Source organism: Primulina huaijiensis, chromosome 5 (assembly GCF_012295235.1).
Source record: "Primulina huaijiensis isolate GDHJ02 chromosome 5, ASM1229523v2, whole genome shotgun sequence".
Lineage (NCBI taxonomy): Eukaryota > Viridiplantae > Streptophyta > Magnoliopsida > Lamiales > Gesneriaceae > Primulina > Primulina huaijiensis.
This window is the reverse complement of record NC_133310.1, coordinates 492,392-508,208: the sequence shown is the minus strand read 5'-3', so window position 1 is coordinate 508,208 and position 15,817 is coordinate 492,392. Positions and strand designations below refer to the sequence as shown.

At 35.5% G+C, this 15,817-nt stretch overlaps 4 protein-coding genes across 12 annotated transcripts; 1 reads left to right on the top strand and 3 right to left on the bottom strand.

Moving 5' to 3' along the window:
- Positions 1–7: 7 nt before the first annotated feature.
- On the top strand, positions 8–1,961 carry LOC140976098 (uncharacterized). 3 transcript variants are annotated; one of them, XM_073439986.1, is made up of 6 exons: positions 8–217; positions 312–455; positions 645–731; positions 842–1,074; positions 1,306–1,347; positions 1,522–1,961. In XM_073439986.1, the coding sequence occupies exons 1-6, from the start codon at positions 136–138 to the stop codon at positions 1,741–1,743; spliced, it is 810 nt and encodes a 269-aa protein (XP_073296087.1). In that variant the 5' UTR covers positions 8–135; the 3' UTR covers positions 1,744–1,961. The 3 variants fall into 3 exon arrangements, with proteins under 3 accessions (XP_073296087.1, XP_073296086.1, XP_073296088.1); XM_073439985.1 differs by having other exon boundaries at positions 1,300–1,347; positions 1,522–1,960; XM_073439987.1 differs by having other exon boundaries at positions 1,312–1,347; positions 1,522–1,959.
- Positions 1,962–4,647: 2,686 nt separating this feature from the next.
- Positions 4,648–7,630, bottom strand: LOC140976089 (cysteine-rich receptor-like protein kinase 42). Of its 2 annotated transcripts, XM_073439973.1 has the most exons (5): positions 6,733–7,630; positions 6,178–6,291; positions 5,506–6,085; positions 5,287–5,431; positions 4,648–5,208 (listed from the first exon to the last, which is right to left on the bottom strand). In XM_073439973.1, the coding sequence occupies exons 1-5, from the start codon at positions 7,487–7,489 to the stop codon at positions 4,864–4,866; spliced, it is 1,941 nt and encodes a 646-aa protein (XP_073296074.1). In that variant the 5' UTR covers positions 7,490–7,630; the 3' UTR covers positions 4,648–4,863. The 2 variants fall into 2 exon arrangements, with proteins under 2 accessions (XP_073296074.1, XP_073296075.1); XM_073439974.1 differs by lacking the exon at positions 6,178–6,291.
- A 958-nt stretch (positions 7,631–8,588) lies between these two features.
- On the bottom strand, positions 8,589–11,369 carry LOC140976096 (cysteine-rich receptor-like protein kinase 46). Of its 6 annotated transcripts, XM_073439981.1 has the most exons (7): positions 10,382–11,369; positions 10,172–10,300; positions 9,923–10,043; positions 9,625–9,835; positions 9,436–9,515; positions 9,172–9,258; positions 8,589–9,044 (listed from the first exon to the last, which is right to left on the bottom strand). In XM_073439981.1, exons 4-7 carry the CDS (start codon positions 9,794–9,796, stop codon positions 8,808–8,810), a joined length of 576 nt encoding a protein of 191 aa, XP_073296082.1. In that variant the 5' UTR covers positions 9,797–9,835; positions 9,923–10,043; positions 10,172–10,300; positions 10,382–11,369; the 3' UTR covers positions 8,589–8,807. The 6 variants fall into 6 exon arrangements, 4 of the variants coding, with proteins under 4 accessions (XP_073296082.1, XP_073296080.1, XP_073296079.1 ...); XM_073439979.1 differs by having other exon boundaries at positions 9,923–10,300; XM_073439978.1 differs by having other exon boundaries at positions 9,625–10,043.
- Positions 11,370–13,420: 2,051 nt separating this feature from the next.
- On the bottom strand, positions 13,421–15,811 carry LOC140976095 (anthranilate phosphoribosyltransferase, chloroplastic-like). The gene is made up of 7 exons (XM_073439977.1): positions 15,792–15,811; positions 14,730–14,918; positions 14,457–14,547; positions 14,294–14,353; positions 14,042–14,160; positions 13,688–13,822; positions 13,421–13,606 (listed from the first exon to the last, which is right to left on the bottom strand). Exons 2-7 carry the CDS (start codon positions 14,877–14,879, stop codon positions 13,574–13,576), a joined length of 588 nt encoding a protein of 195 aa, XP_073296078.1. The 5' UTR covers positions 14,880–14,918; positions 15,792–15,811; the 3' UTR covers positions 13,421–13,573.
- Positions 15,812–15,817: the final 6 nt, after the last annotated feature.

Below are 15,817 nucleotides of genomic sequence, written 5' to 3'. Positions count from 1 at the left end.
GATATTTTGGTCTCTTCAGCGTGTTCCCCCTATCCAATTTCTTAAATCCGTTTCTTATAAAGCGTGTGAAAGGAAAAGAGAATACCGATTTATTCTGAGAAAAAGCGTGTTTAGAAATACATACGTCACTGAAAAATGTTCGCCGTCAGATTTCTCCGGCCGTTTAGGGCTCCTGTCGCTGCGGCTGTTTCGTCCTCTTCCGTGGGAACAAGTCCTCGTTAGTCCCCTTCCCAATCAACAGGCATATACTCCTCTCTATGCTCACCCCAGTCAAATGAATACACTGATCACTGTCTTATTTCTGTTGTCAGGTTTCGGGAAATCGGATTTTTTCAAGGCGTGGATAAAATTGGAAGCTACAAACTCTCCGGAGCTGTGTTCCCTGACCAAATCTAGCTTCAAATTGGTTGCGTTGCGGAAATCATTTGAATACGCTCAGAAAGTGTGGGACTCAGGTGAATTCAAGTTTTAGTGGAGCTTCCATTTGTTCTTGACTGTGTTAATTTGTTCTATCACCATATTGGACAACCAACGAGATCAATGTACTTCGCTATTGAAGGTTTTTCTTTGTGGATAAAGGGGTCAAACCATTGTTGAATTACAGTCATCTATTGAAATTCTGTAACTGTTGGTTTTGCTCACAGAATGCAGGTTTTCGGTTCGAAATACGGTTGTGTGTGGTGTTCTTGGATCAATTGTCCTTTGGCCAAGGATTTCTTATTGTTTGGAAGGTGAGTAGCAAGTTTTCTGGTAAATGTATTGTTTTCATGTACTTTGAAAGTGGTTGTTACTTGCTTTGTGGTTGGCATGAGCGAGTGAAATTTTGTTTCTCATTTTGTAGGTTTCCATCCACTGGCTGATTTTCCTCAAACGATTTCAACGGATTCGCCTTCTTGCGAAAAAGTTGATGGGATTATTGCTTTGATTCGGAAATTGCTAGTGCCGTTTTTCCTGATTTTAAATTTGTGGCTGAATTGGGGACAGAGTCACCCTGTCTTCCTTGTGGCTAAAGTTACTCTTGTCTTTCTAACCACAAAGCCATACCCTTCCTCGGTTTATTTAGTTGTTGATCGGGTAATTAGCTTTTTCTCCATTGGTTGCCTGTATGGAATTGTGCATGTTTAGGAAATACTTCACCATATTTCTCGAAATCCATCTTTCTGTCATATATAGAATTACTGAAACTCTGTAGTTTACGAAAAGATTGTGAAATGTTATGAGTAGTTTCTCTAAATATTCGGGTTTCATAATTTCATAGCTTCCACCTCGTTTTTCCCTTTTTGATATTAATCTTTTCAGTTGCGGCACCAGATTATTGGCCGACAACCCTTCTTGTACAGATTCAAGGTGATTTTCTTGCTCCATTTATGGAATTTTCTCAATTATTGCTGTGCAATACTCTGTCCTTGTGCATTCTCTTACTGAATTCAGTGTCAAATTTGGAGACTGGAGTTAAGAAGATACAAAAATACAAGTTCTTTGTTTGGTTCTTTTTACATCTTCCTCCACTGTATTTTTCAGCCTCCGCAATTAAAGACTGTAGAAGTTGAAGATTACACTTTCTTATGTCTCGCTAGAGTTGAAATGAAAGACGAAAAACTTGTGCTGATCGGGGTTTTGGGTGGTTGGTGGATCTTGCCTTTGTCGTGGCGCAAGGAAGTTGTTCACTTTGATAAATCATCATGGAAGGAACTAGTTTCTCTAGCTAAGAGCAGATTTAGATTGGCCGCTGATACATGTTAAATAGAGATAAGGGTCGGACAATACTTTTTTCATCTCCATCTCCTAATATATAAAATCCCCGTGTTATTTAAAAGCTTCAATCATGTATAAATAACTCTTTCCAAAATGTGGTGTTGTTAGATAATCTTCGTTTCAACTCCAAGCAAGTAATTTTTTTCTTGGAGCAGAATTTGTAAATGCATGGAAAAAAAGTTGTTGAAACAATTACTGTTATGACTTATTTAATACTTTATAGCTGAATAGTACTGTTTTATTCATAAACTTAGGTGGTAATAAAATTAAAAATTATCTAAAACAAAATGTTTTATTCTTGGGGAAGTTGGTGAAAAATCTCCAATCAAAACATTTCTTTGGGTTCACTCCATACCCACAAAATTGTGATATTATGTCATACAAATTGTGGTACACTTCATGTGAAAATGTGGTACTAAAAAAATACTCAGAGACTGAACACAAAAAAAAACGACGGCTGGGGATTGAAGGTCAATTTCCCGTTTATTCAATATATAGCAATAGAGAATAAAGCTAAATGAATGATTTTCATCAGCGGTGTGAAGTGCCGGTTCGGTTCGTTTTTATAAAAGTTCGAACTAAATCAGATTTATCGGTTTTATTAAATAATAAATCAAATCAAACTAGGGATTATTAATAACATTAATAAAAATAATAGAATAAGTATAATGATGTGATATCAATTAGCTCAATACATTTAATTATAGATGGTAGTCTATATATAATATAACATATATAAATGTATATCAGAAATAAAACTTGAGATAAATCATGGTTTCCCAAAGGTTACATTTTTAAAAAATATTTTTATTAAACGTATGAAAATGAAATCAATCTTTGGAAATTAGTACACAAATAGATTTTGTCCCACTTATTCTCCTAAGATAAAGGTATAAATTTTCTCCGAATTTAATTTAGTCTATATTTAACATTTAACTACTTAAAATAATTTAATTACGCGTGTATCATAATAACACACATCAAGCATACTTTGAGATGACAAAACATATTATAATCGTTATTGAATATTGTAGAGTCGATTACATATATATTAATTCTCCAAATTAAGTGTTTTTTTCTCATGTCATATCTTAAACAAAATCTAAGATATTATCATTAAATTACGTATCAATCTAAGATATGTTGGATTAAGATCAAATTTGGTCTCTTTTTTACCAAACCATATAACCCCAATCTTTCATTCTCAATTCAATTATGGTTCATGTTTTTGTTTTCTTCCTTTTTTAATTCATTAATTTAAAATTATAACAAAATTTTTTATTATATATACTATCATTTAAATAAAAATTAAATTAAAAAATTAAACAAATACGTATCAAACGTCACTTATATAAATACATGCGGCAGCATACAGTTTTAAATAATTTTCGTTCAAAAAAGGTTTTTAATAATTAAAATAAAACTGTCGGATGATAAATCTTCCCCCGTTCACCAGAGAACCAAAGACTGCGGTAAAGATGACGGCTTTTGTGTTTTGTTGTTTTTATATTCAGCTTTATCTTGTCCAAGTTTTAATCTTTTGTGCAAAATTCCTATAATTTTAGAGATTGTAGAGTGTGTTCAGTTGATGTTTTTACTTGTGAAGTCTCTCTCCCGTTTTCCTTTTTTCTCTGAAAATATCCAAAATTTCTGAAGCGACATCTTATTTTGCGACAATTTGAGAATGTGGGTAAAAATATTTTCTGGGATTACGGTTGCAAGTTATTTTGCTACTACTTTTTTGTTGAATTTAAGGAGAAAAAGGAGGAGAATTTATATAATGAGTATGGTTCTTCTGTATATCTACACAGGTGTCCATTTGTCATTGCTGCAAGAGGGGTGCGAGGAAGAGACAAAGGAGATGTCTTCTTCAAGAAATGTTTTTCTAAATTCTTTTAGGTTGCGTGTATAAATTTCAAATCTATTCATTTATTTTTGTAATTTAGTGAAAAAAATCATAATAATGTTTCGTATTAGTTATATACTTTCTGATGTAAATATGATCCGTACCAAAGATTTCATCCAACACCATATTCGGAATTCTACTCCTGGAATTATAATCCAGGAGTTGTATCCGGCTCTTAATGATAATTACAAGGTAAGACGACAACATCGCAATGTGATTTATGTGGAAATGTGACGAAGTTGTCTCGAGATATGTAAGTTTGACTATGGATTTGAATATCTAATATGGACTAGCTGTAATGGTTTAGCAGTGGTCCCTGATTCAGAGACTCGGATATTTATTATGTTGTTATTATTATTATTATTATTATTATTATTATTACTAATCCCTTGACAAAACAGCGGGCTATACTTCCTCCAAATTCCAGTGAGATAATTGAGGCTTCTGTGGAGTATGAAGTGGTGTATGCGTGCGGTAAGAAACCATATGGTCCAAATCGCAGTGCTAACTATTGTAGTTGATAGAGTTTGGCGGCATATTGACATAGGACATTCGTCTCGCAGTTAATAGGAGATCTGTGTCATTAGTTACCGAAGGCTATGCACACTGGATTGGCAAAACTTTGTTTTGACGTTGAATGTAGAGAGGGAAACTATTAGTTGGTTTTCTATGCCTCAATTCAAAAAATGGGCTGTAATTTATCCTTTATAAAACCAATGAGTTTGCGAGGGATGTTTGGGAAATGAATCCAGAAACTGGAGAGTGGACCGTGATCCTCAGCGATTCAGAGGCATTCGTACTTGAACTTGGTGGTCTCGAACTGAGCTATGTTCCTGATTTGCTGCAAAATGTGAGTCTCCCTGAGCATGATGCATGAAGTTTTTCCTAAGAATTTGTGGTGATAGTAACACATGAAATAATAGGTTCAACTACGTGAGAGACAAAGAAGAGGGACCTCATGAACTTTTATAAAATTGAAGGCCGTGTCACAATAGCAATCTCTGGTGCTCCCATGTTGTCAAATGATACTTTTTTTTACATCAAATACAAATCTCTGAATTCAAAATTATCTTTCCTACAATTCTCTACGCATTTTCGAAATCTAATACAAGATTTGTACAGATATTAACTTTGCACACAAAAACTAGCTCTTACAATTGTATCCCTTTACAAAACTTCATTCGTAGTTTGGATATATACGCTTATAGATCACAACTCTGTATACTCGATGACTCTGCTGATGAGTACCGGTCTCCGAGTTTTTTAACTGTGTTTGATGATGAACTGTTTGTGCTGTATGATAACTGACCAGAGTCTGCCGAAACCATACTGTTTAAAAATGGTGGTTGATTTGGCTCGGGAATTTCGCAGTTTTCGTTCACAAGCATTCGAACGACTTCCTCCATCGAAGGCCTCTGAGCGACAGAAGCCTGCGTGCACAGAAGCCCGATTTTCAGCACTTTTGAGATCTCCATTGATGGAAAATCACCTTTTAGAAGAGGATCCACTACTTCTGTTAATCTATTTGTCTTGTAGAGTTTCCAAACCTAATGCCAGAACAAGAAAATATTTAATAATTAACATTGTAAGATCGAAGAAAAATGTTTCGAGCCATGAGATTTTACAGTCTTTAGAAGGGACCCGGAATCCTCCTCAAATGCATTGTTCTTCCTGCCGCACACAATTTCAAGAACCAACACCCCGAAGCTATAGACATCGGCTTTCTCGGTAAGCTGTCCTTTTACAAGATACTCGGGAGCCATGTATCCCCTGTCAAAACAACTTCTTAAAATCGAGAGAACTTGAATGCTCAAAACATTCGGATTTAGAAGAAAGTTTCTTACAATGTGCCCGCGATTCCTGTGCTTAGATGAGTTTTATCAGCTGCAAAACATCGAGCAAGACCAAAATCAGCGATTTTGGGATTAAAATTTTCATCAAGAAGGATGTTGCTGCTCTTTATGTCCCTGTGAATGATTCTGGATGAGCAACCACCATGAAGGAAAGCTATCCCCTCAGCAGTTCCGACAATTATATTGAATCGTTCCTTCCAATTCAGAATCTTGGCCTTGTTTCTGATGCATTCTTCGAGGCTTTTATTGGGTACAAATTCGTAAACCAGCAAACTCTCAGGGCCCTCAATGCTACAGCCCAGAAGCTTCACAAGGTTCTTGTGTTCAACTCCACTGATCAAATTTATCTCATTGAAGAACTCATCTACCCACTGCCTGGTGCTAAAAAACAACCTTTTCACGGCTATCGTTTGGCCATTCGAAAGGGTTCCCTTGTACACTGAGCCAGCCCCTCCTTGGCCTAGTTTTCTTGAACTGTCGAAATAGTTTGTCGCCCTCTCCAACGTTTCATATTTGAAATTCAAATTCGATTTGTTGTAGGAATATGAAATCCGTCCAAGATTACTACGTTCTGCAAGGATTTTAAATGGTGAAATAAATTTTCTATCGATTACATAAAAGAAAAACTGAAATTTATCAATCTTTATGGACAATGTATATTACTTTGTTTTCGTCTTCTCCATCTTCCATAGGATGCATAACCAGCAAATAGAGAAAGCATGCAGAAGAATGCCACAGACAAAGCAATCGCTATTGAAGTCCCTGTTTTAGTGACTCCTAGAAAAATAAAAATAAAAAACAATAAGAAATTTTCATGAGAATGAATCAACAGCACGAGGAAAATGAACAGAATAAAAAGGGTCGCTGTAATATGGTACGAAATGTCACCAACATTCAACCTTGTAATCAGATTAATGAGCCATCCAAAGTTGAATGACAAAGCATGGAAATGCAAAAAATTCGATCATGCAATCAAAATACAACGAAAAAATAAGAAAAGGGACACAAAAGCATCTATTACATTGTATATCGATTGCATCAAAACACGTAGAAGATCACTAAATTATCGCAGAACCGAAGCTAAAGGCGCATACAGAATCATGCCGCCAATGAATGGATTCCATTTCCATATGCACAAAAAATAGACTCAAACAAAATAAAAAAACCAAGAACCGGCTTAATTCCAACAACCCGTTAAAAGAATTGCATCAAACTCACCGGAGTTTCGATTTGAATCCTCGGATTGATTAGAGAAAAACTTGACCGTGGAATACCTCAAATAGCAACCAGCATTCAAAGCTCTGCCTTCCCTGCTCGGCAGACAAGTTTTCACTTCTCTATTCGCCTTCGCCAAACACTCGCTACATCCATCCCCAGTCAAAGTCTTCCAGCACTCCGCCAATCCAAACACACCCTTAATCCCATCCGCCGCGTGCCCCCTATTCGCAACCGCAGCAGCAGTTAGATTATCCATCAGCTCCGCCACATTCTTCCCGAATTCCACATCAGCCCCCACCCCCACGGTGCTGTTGCAATTCACCTTATCCCAAACGGGGTCGGTTCTTTCATCGAAAAAACTGTAGTTATCATATCGCAGGAAGCACCCGTCCAGAAATATGCGGCCGGAAGCTGAAGGCAGGCAGCGGGGAAGGCGTGTGCGGCTGGCGGCGTAGCACTGAAGGCAATCATCGTGAGACAAATCACTGTGACACTGAGCAAGGCTGTATATCGAAAAATCGGCGGAGTGCACCGTGTAATTCCCCCAGTCATCCGCCGTGACACGCTGCGAGAGCGATCGCATTTCTTCCACGAAGACAGGAATATAGCTGCTGTTCGGCACCGGCGGCGGTTTTCCACAGAGCAACCCAGCTTCGAAAATTCTGGGATCGGACAAAGAAAAAGGTGGAGCCTGGCTGAAGAAGATGAAGATGATGATCCATGCTAAGATGGTAAAATTTTGGATTCTTGAACTCATATAGAAATTTTTATCTGTTTCGTGATCACTGTAGAATCTGAAACAGCCAGCGGAGGCGAGTGATGAATCCAGTGGACATTTGAGTTCTGTTCTGTTCCTCTTCTTTTTTCCCACCGGAGAGGATGATGATGAATCAGTGAGGCATATATATATAAATTGATTAAATGAAATATCATATATTTAAATATTATAAATTTTATTATGCCATTTATTAAAATTATACATATATATATATATATATATATGTATCCAATTTCGTAAATAAACCTTTTTTTAAAAAAAAAAAACGAAGCATATAGAGAATTGAAAAGGTAAACGAGGGTGAGTCCAATTGGAATAGTCAAAATATAGCCGCTTAACTGGACCTTGTCTCCTGGATCAACGCACGATTGGACGAATAGACTTCATTTATATCAATTTGGTCGAAAGTTGACCAAAAATAAAATAAAAAGTGAAACGATAAAAGAAAAAGAGAAGAAAACTAGTAGAGCTGTCAACTTCTTGTGATCCACTTTCCAAATAATAAATATTTCTTGAAATTCACTCTATGTTTTTTTTAATTTGAATTTTAATCATGCAAACTCATGAAATCTAGAAGATCGTTGAAAAAATGGAAGAAATATTACAAATATAAAGTAGAATAAATCTTCTAATAGAAGTAATAAATATAGAAAGTATGGAAAAGTTTGAAACTTCTCAAAGTCAATCATTCATATTATACAGCACTAGGCCCAATCATGCTCTTNCCTGATCAGACTTATATAATTATTACATAAATTTAAAAGTCATGAAGCTGGACTCATGATTAATGAATATCTTTAAAAAATACAAAGGATGATTAAATCAACTAGAAAGGTGGTATTAATATTTTAATATAAGCTTATTTTTTCGATATAAGTTTACTATAATTGAATTTCAAATATAAAATATGGTCTGAAACTTGAGATTTTGGTTGAGATTTATGTGTCAAATTAGCTATAAGTTATCCGCGATATTTTAATGTAAGTTAGTGATATAAAATTTCAAAATTTCATAAGCACCAGAAATAAAAAATTTCATACATATTTAATTTTCTTATAATTCTCTTGTTGGTGAGGATTGAAAGTAATGAGATCGGAATGAGTGGCTTCTATCAGTTGATCGAGAGCATACACGGGATTAAAATTGATGGAGTAGTGTATTCTCGATCACAAATGTATCAATGCCTTAAAAAGACCAAAATCCTAACAAAAATGTTCAACCTTTGCCTTCGTGACATAACCCAAACGGGTTTAAGATTCATATAATTAAGAAGCCCATAAAGATGAATTCAAGATTCTTAAACGAAGGAAGGCCTGGATGGAGCAGGCGAAATCAAATCCTTTTTGGTAAGAAACTCGACCACTCTCGCCATTGTTGGACGTAAATCATGCGATTCTTGATTACACAACAAAGCAATCTCAACAATTCTTTGGACGTCACTCGAATCTTCAATGCCAAGCATTGGATCTGTTACACTTGCCACCTTGTCCATTTGATAATGCTTCCATGCTTTCATGATTATTGTCCAAGTACCCTTGTAAATAAACAAAATCATATGTTAAAGAAGTTTTTTTTCATGCTCTAGACACGCTTATCACCACGGTGACAAGCGTGTCTAGACTGTCATCATGCTGATAATTGTTGTTCCGTTCGCCACTTACTATTTCGAGTACAAGAACTCCGTTGCTATACACGTCTACTTTCTCAGTTAATCGCCTTCGAAGAGGTATTCGGGAGCCATGTATCCGCTGCAAAGACAGATGTAACAAGTCAATTCAAATGAGAAGTAAGTTAAAGGGGAAAATAAAAGGCTTACAGTGTGCCTGCAATGGCAGGGACTCCTATTTGATCTGTTGAATCGAATCTTCCTAGACTGAAATCCACGGTTTTGGCATTAGCTTCATGTCTAACAAGATATTACTCACTTTTATATCTCTGTGCATGATTTGGACATGGCAATCTTCGTGCATATATTGAAGACCTTCTGCAGTTCCTGTGGATATTTCTTCCATTTGCATCACAAGCAAGGTCAGATTAATCAATATAAAGAAAAATAACCTTATTTTTTGCAAAGGAGATATTGAGTGAATATCATATAATCCTGTTTGGCTTACCGAATAGTATGAGGTCCAGGCTTTTGTTTGGAAGGTATTCATAGACAAGGTATCCATTAGTATATGTGAAGCAATAACCAAGAAACCGAACCAAAGTTGGATGATGGGCTTGTCCTATAATGTCTATCTCATTGCTTATTTCTTGATTTTGAGTGTTCTCTGTTAGAAACATATGTTTTATGGTGATTTCTCGGCCATCTTGTAAGGTACCCTAATACCTCAGGGAAACAGAGGAAATTAGTTAATAAAACCGTTTGCCTATTTGCAAGTGCGAAGTGTAATGCAGAAAAATATACACCTTAAATACTTCACCAAATCCTCCTTGGCCAATCTCGTGGGAGTCATTGAAGTTTTTCTGTAGCTTTTTCTAATGTTGAATACTTGCATTGCAAGATTCTGTTGATGACATCTGATACCACCTGCATGTCTTTAGAGCACAAGATTCTTCGAGAATTTTACAGGCTAAATTTGTTTGACATTGTTATAGCTTAAAAATAACGAAGAGATATAGTGCCAGCAAAAAAATCAAACATAAAATGCAGCATACCATTTTGTTGTTTCCCGTGTAGTGTGAATTGCTCCGTATAGACAGTTGTAGACAAAAAGTATCCTAGGAGAATTGCTGTGAGGCATATCCCAGCCGAGCCGATAATTGCTGAAAGAAAGAAAACAGCATCTGCATATAAAATTTGATGCATTAGTGCTTTTGATGTCATAAATGGAAACCAGAGCAATATCTAAACTGAGCATAACTGACCTTTACTTGAGGACGATTCTGGCTCATTAACAAACTCAGAATCCGAGTAATGTAAATAGCAACCGACGTGCAGAACTCGTGCTTCAATCTAGGGCAACCATTTTTAGATTCCTATGCTAGGACTTGTGAGGCATTCACTGCGTGAACTTTGACTCACAGTTCTTCAGCAATTTGCCATTCCGTATGCCGGTATTAAGTCATCTGATGTTTTTTGCACTAGTGCATAACCTCGGTTTTCCGGTGCCTTCTGCACTAACTTATCCATCATTCTTGTCACAAGATTCTTGAAAGTCCGACCACTGCTGTCCTTGGCATCGCTACATCTCGTCTTTAGGGATGATATGCAAGGAAAGTTGGAAATTAATCATAATCAGATCATGAAAGAAGAGGAAAACAACAGGAACTGGAAGCAAAACTAGGCCATTTGAACTATTTGACATCATCCATACATAAACATGACAGAATATGGTAACGTTCAGCTTCACAATTCCTTCGAAAATGCGACAACAATAAAGGGTAATCTTGAAATCACCTCAGAACCTTGTTTTGATAACGATTCATGAAAAAAGCTATAGTTTTCAACCCTTATGAAGCATAGAAGCAACCATCATAGAAAATACGGGGGCAGTTATGAGGAAGGCAGCCCGGAATCTGCTTATTGATGGACGTAAAGCAATATTCGCATTCTTCTCTCGACAAATCCTCCATGCATTGAGCCAAAACAAACACGCGATCAGGGTGTAAAAGCCCGCTTGTCCCCTGGAAAATTTGATTTCCATAATTCCATCTGGCATAAATGCAATGGCCTCGATATAGTTCTCGTTGAATTGCGAAACGTTTTTTGCTCTGTTTTCCCCGCATTGACCGAAATCGAGCTGAAGTCGAGGATCTAACATTGTTGCATGCTTCAAATAATAAACAATCGACAAAATAAAGATGATCGACATTTTAAAGATCTCTGTCTCATTTCATTATTTTTTGGTGATAAAAAAAATTCCACTACTTCTACTTTAATTCTCTCTTTTATATAAGTTTGTTATAAAGCAAGTCCATATTTTATATAATAAAAAATTAAATTGATAGTAAAAATATTTTTTTACTCTTTATATAAATAACGTGATTAATTACAAAATCATCAAATATCATTTTGTTCGAAAAAATATAAAAACATGTAAAAATTAAAATAATGATTTATCAAATTAAATAAAATTTGAACAACAATACAAATTATAAAAAAAAAAAAAAGAAAAGAGATCCTTGCATCCTCGGAAGTTGGGTATTTCACACGAGTGTTAAGGAACACACTTATTCCCCCTTTCACAAACTTTTCGTTTTAGATCCTCATTCATTTAGAACAATACGCGCAAAACAATTTTGATAACTTAGTTACAAAATAATAATAATATAACAAAGACTTCATAAATAAAAATAATTGAAACCTGTGAAACCCGTTATACTTATCATAAACATGATCATAATTAATCAGTAAATAATGAAAAAATGAGTTAAAAAAATTTGTTTTGACCTATAAAATTTTCTGTCTGATCTATCCGTAAATAGGACATACAAAAAAATCAAATATTCAAAATAAAAATATATGTCATCAATAAACACAACAACATAAACAAATATCGACCAGACACGATCATGACATATACAAACCAAAAATGTCATAGAGCCGACAAGGCTCGAAAATAACATAATACAACCCTCAAAATATATACCTTTAATATCTGAGAGACGACAACACTACGCAGTGCCTACATACAACTGAACCCACTCTCAAAAGCTCTGGTACTTCCTGATGTTTCATCTCAAGCACATGAGGTCGAACCACTTGTATCACATGTCATGTCCACATACAAAATACACGTCAGCCACTTCTCGAGAGTCAGAAACTACAACATATGACATAGAAATGCAATGATGTCATGCGTGAATATGTGCAATATATCAAGATGTTAGGAGTTAGATGATCGATATCCACAATAATACATGATATGTTCGAGCTGGTCCACGACTCAACGGACTGTGTCTGGGATATGTCCAGCCTCGAAGACAGCAACTACCTAAGTCAAACCGAATCGAGGTAACAAAAATCTCCATTACACAATATCATATCATATATATATAACGAATCTCAAAAGAAATATAATTAGATCTCAATCAGAGACGTGATCAATATGATATATTTTAATTTGTCGTAAATATTCTTTTTAGCTTTGCGGCTAATCTTCTAAAATTCCCAAACTTTGCATTTTATATAAAAAAAAATTGCAATATTCGAATTTCATTATTTTATTAGCTTGCAATAAATTCCAATAATTAACTTAAGATATAGAGAACAAAACATCTCAATAAATTTTGAGTTTTAAGTTGCTGTGGGCGGCAATTTCGAGTGTGAAAGGGGCGACGGTTCGTCGAAAAATTTCAAGAAACCCTTCAATATCGATATCAAAACGTAACTCTTGTCATGGCTTTTCTGAATATGTGCTCCTTTTTAATTTTCCGCAACCGGTGGCAAAAATGGTGATAAGGGTTTGAGAAATATGAAGTTAAGGGTTACGGGTTACAGAAGAGATAAAAAGAGATTTAGATTCGTTTTTTTTTAATTATTTGAGGTTAAAATTTGTTTCAAACGTTCGTGTGCTATAAAATTCTAATATGTATTTTAATATCATCTATAAATTGATATTTTATAATACACAATGTAATTATTTAACTTAATAATTTTAAATTTCTCATTTTAAATATTTAATCTAGATTATTGCCAAGTATTGTAATTACAACGCTCAAAGCTGCACCCTCGAACTACTTATACATAGATTTCAAAAAAATGGGCATTGCATACACGTTATGGTTGTTTTCACTTTTAAGGATATCAATATTGAAACAAGATATATTTGGAAAATAAAAAACCCATCAAGAAAATTAAGATATCATTGTAATATATATATTTAATGTTTCTTTTAACCACATTTAATGTTTTTTATACCAATAAAAAATATATAAAAGGAATATGTCAAGGTACGAAATGTGAAAAAAGAACAACTATATATTTTACAATTATATCTCATTAGAAACTTCTCGTACCATTACATATTTTCATTTTTGCGAAGTCTACGACAAACATAATCCGACTTTAAACTCTCCTCTCTTTACTCCACATTTCGAATTCAAGCTCATCAGCAGTCAGGCGGCAACTATTTTAGGCCTTTTCACCTTCTGTGGAAATTTTACATTTTTATATGGATTAAGGAAGTGAGGACCACTAGGTATTATTATTTTTTAAGTAACTAAACTTACATTTGAGACGTTGATCCAGCAATCAAGAACCTCCAGAGCTTTCCCGGATTGATGAACTTCGCGGGCTCGATATATCCCTTCAGCCAAGGTGCAGACGATCCCGCTCAGAAATATTGCTGCTGCTGCATTTAACACCTGATTCAATGTATACCACACTGTAGTGTTAAGAGTATTTAGATGGATTTCTCGTGCTGTTGTGTTCAGACATAGTCAGTTCATGTAAAGGTAACTGATGGTTTGACGGCTTTGAACAGAAAGTGTTGGGACAAGTGCAACCCACTCTTCCAAAAAAAGACGGAAAACATCAAGAATTTGTCTAATAATTACTGCAAACAATGCATTTAAGAAACTTACAAGTGCATCGGCAATAGCTCCTTTCTCACCAGCGAGCACACGCCTTAGCACATCAGCATTATATTTTGGTCCTCCCCCTTTCAAATCTTCTAATGTGCAGCGAGGAATGCCAAAATTTACTGCATAAACAAAATGGACTTCGATTGAATATTCTCCAGAGAAAGACTCCCGAATTCACACCAAAAAGGAGCTCATCATGTGGTGAGTATAAGATATCACATGCTGATAACATTAAACAGATTCAGTTCTTACATGGATCAAAAGAGAACTGCTCGATTTTTTTGGGTGAAATATCAAGCACCACCCCAGGACCTGTTCCAAGTAGTCAAATTTAATCAAGCGAAGCCAGAATTGAAGAAAGGGTTTGTGATGGACACAACCAGAGTTCCTTGATCTAAACAAGATAGGATCTTACCGAGTGGACTCATTTCATCCAATCCCTCGGAATGAACAACCAATGCTCTTTTCATGCCATATCGTTGTAATGCTTTAGCCATCTTACTGACCTATCAGAACACCATGAATCACGGTGATGGCATTTAAAGGAAATATTTTTGACATATCACAACAAGAATGTAGGTGCTGTGGATTTTTTTCTCTAAAATCCTATCAAGAGGGAAATGATGGACAAGTAGGTATCAAAACTGTTACTCATGGTGCAGAACTCCATTTTTCAGATAATACATACCATGCCTTCTTTATAGACTCCGATGACAGAGTAGGATACATGTGCTGGATTTAACATAGGACCTAGGATATTAAATATTGTTTTCACTCCAAGTTTTCTCCTCACAGGAGCAAAAGTCTTCATTGCTGGGTGATAATTTGGAGACATCATAAATCCGATTCCAACTTCTTCCACGCATGTCTTCACGCCCTGAATTGACACGTAGCAAAGATGATATCACATCCGATTATCCAAGTCTGCCAAAACAAGTACAATGCACTTGAAAGAAACATGCATCTCTACATTCTATTATGCTTCACCTATTTGTCACATAGAAGTAGTAAACCTAGTGAATCCCCCTATCTGGTTTTAGCAGAAACTGGATTAGTTACTTAAGCTTATTTAAACATCTTATAAGACTTTAGAACTAGTAAAATATCTGGATGAAAAAAGCTTAAGAAAATGAAAAAAAATAGGAAAAGAACACTCACAAATTAAGTGAGTGGGAGATTTAGGCAAAAAGGGTTCAAAAGTCTGATAATATTCTGGCTATTTGAATAAAATGTATATGATTTTAAAAATTAAGTAGGCACAATCTTACTTTGTCACAATAAAGATATAGATACTATAAGATCGTTTATTTAAATATTGTACGATCTTTCACCAAAAAGAAAAAAGACATAACCGTGTAACAACAAAAGTATGAGATTTTATACGGCTATAAATGGAGGGTGGTGGGGGAGGGGACGGGGACCAAATACTTAGTTCTTCTGCCAACAATTTAATGGGCATAATGTTCCTGCTGTCAAATGAAAGGCAAATCAACAATCTTTTAATTCGTCCATACCAAAGGGTCTAATTTTCCCGTGGATCTCGAATATCTAAATCAGCTTTTGACCATTGGATCTAGCATTAGAGCAGTGTCCTTATGCTATCAAGAACTAGCTCGCGTGCAGATGACAAATTAAATAAGATCTACACACATCAGTGGCGACTCCTAATATTGACCAAACCTAACGCACTGAACATTTTGTGATGCCAATTGCCACCATTACAGCATCAATGACTTTAAGACATTCTAACCTCTGGCTCCACATCAATGGCGACTC

Excerpts from the sequence above, each read along its gene's own strand:
- LOC140976089 (XM_073439973.1), bottom strand. The coding sequence starts at position 7,489 with ATGAGTTCAAGAATCCAAAATTTTACCATCTTAGCATGGATCATCATC. Across the intron at positions 6,292-6,732 it reads GGATTCAAATCGAAACTCCG|GAGTCACTAAAACAGGGACT; the intron begins GTGAGTTTGATG and ends TTATTTTTCTAG. Across the intron at positions 5,209-5,286 it reads CCGGGTCCCTTCTAAAGACT|GTTTGGAAACTCTACAAGAC; the intron begins GTAAAATCTCAT and ends TTCTGGCATTAG.
- LOC140976095 (XM_073439977.1), bottom strand. The coding sequence starts at position 14,879 with ATGATGTCTCCAAATTATCACCCAGCAATGAAGACTTTTGCTCCTGTG. Across the intron at positions 14,548-14,729 it reads GAGTCTATAAAGAAGGCATG|GTCAGTAAGATGGCTAAAGC; the intron begins GTATGTATTATC and ends GTGTTCTGATAG. Across the intron at positions 14,354-14,456 it reads GGATGAAATGAGTCCACTCG|GTCCTGGGGTGGTGCTTGAT; the intron begins GTAAGATCCTAT and ends TACTTGGAACAG.
- LOC140976096 (XM_073439979.1), bottom strand. The coding sequence starts at position 9,796 with ATGTTTCTAACAGAGAACACTCAAAATCAAGAAATAAGCAATGAGATA. Across the intron at positions 9,259-9,435 it reads TCATGCACAGAGATATAAAA|CGGATACATGGCTCCCGAAT; the intron begins GTGAGTAATATC and ends CTGTCTTTGCAG. Across the intron at positions 9,045-9,171 it reads GAGTTCTTGTACTCGAAATA|GGTACTTGGACAATAATCAT; the intron begins GTAAGTGGCGAA and ends TTTATTTACAAG.
- LOC140976098 (XM_073439985.1), top strand. The coding sequence starts at position 136 with ATGTTCGCCGTCAGATTTCTCCGGCCGTTTAGGGCTCCTGTCGCTGCG. Across the intron at positions 732-841 it reads GATTTCTTATTGTTTGGAAG|GTTTCCATCCACTGGCTGAT; the intron begins GTGAGTAGCAAG and ends CTCATTTTGTAG. Across the intron at positions 1,348-1,521 it reads CCTTCTTGTACAGATTCAAG|CCTCCGCAATTAAAGACTGT; the intron begins GTGATTTTCTTG and ends TGTATTTTTCAG.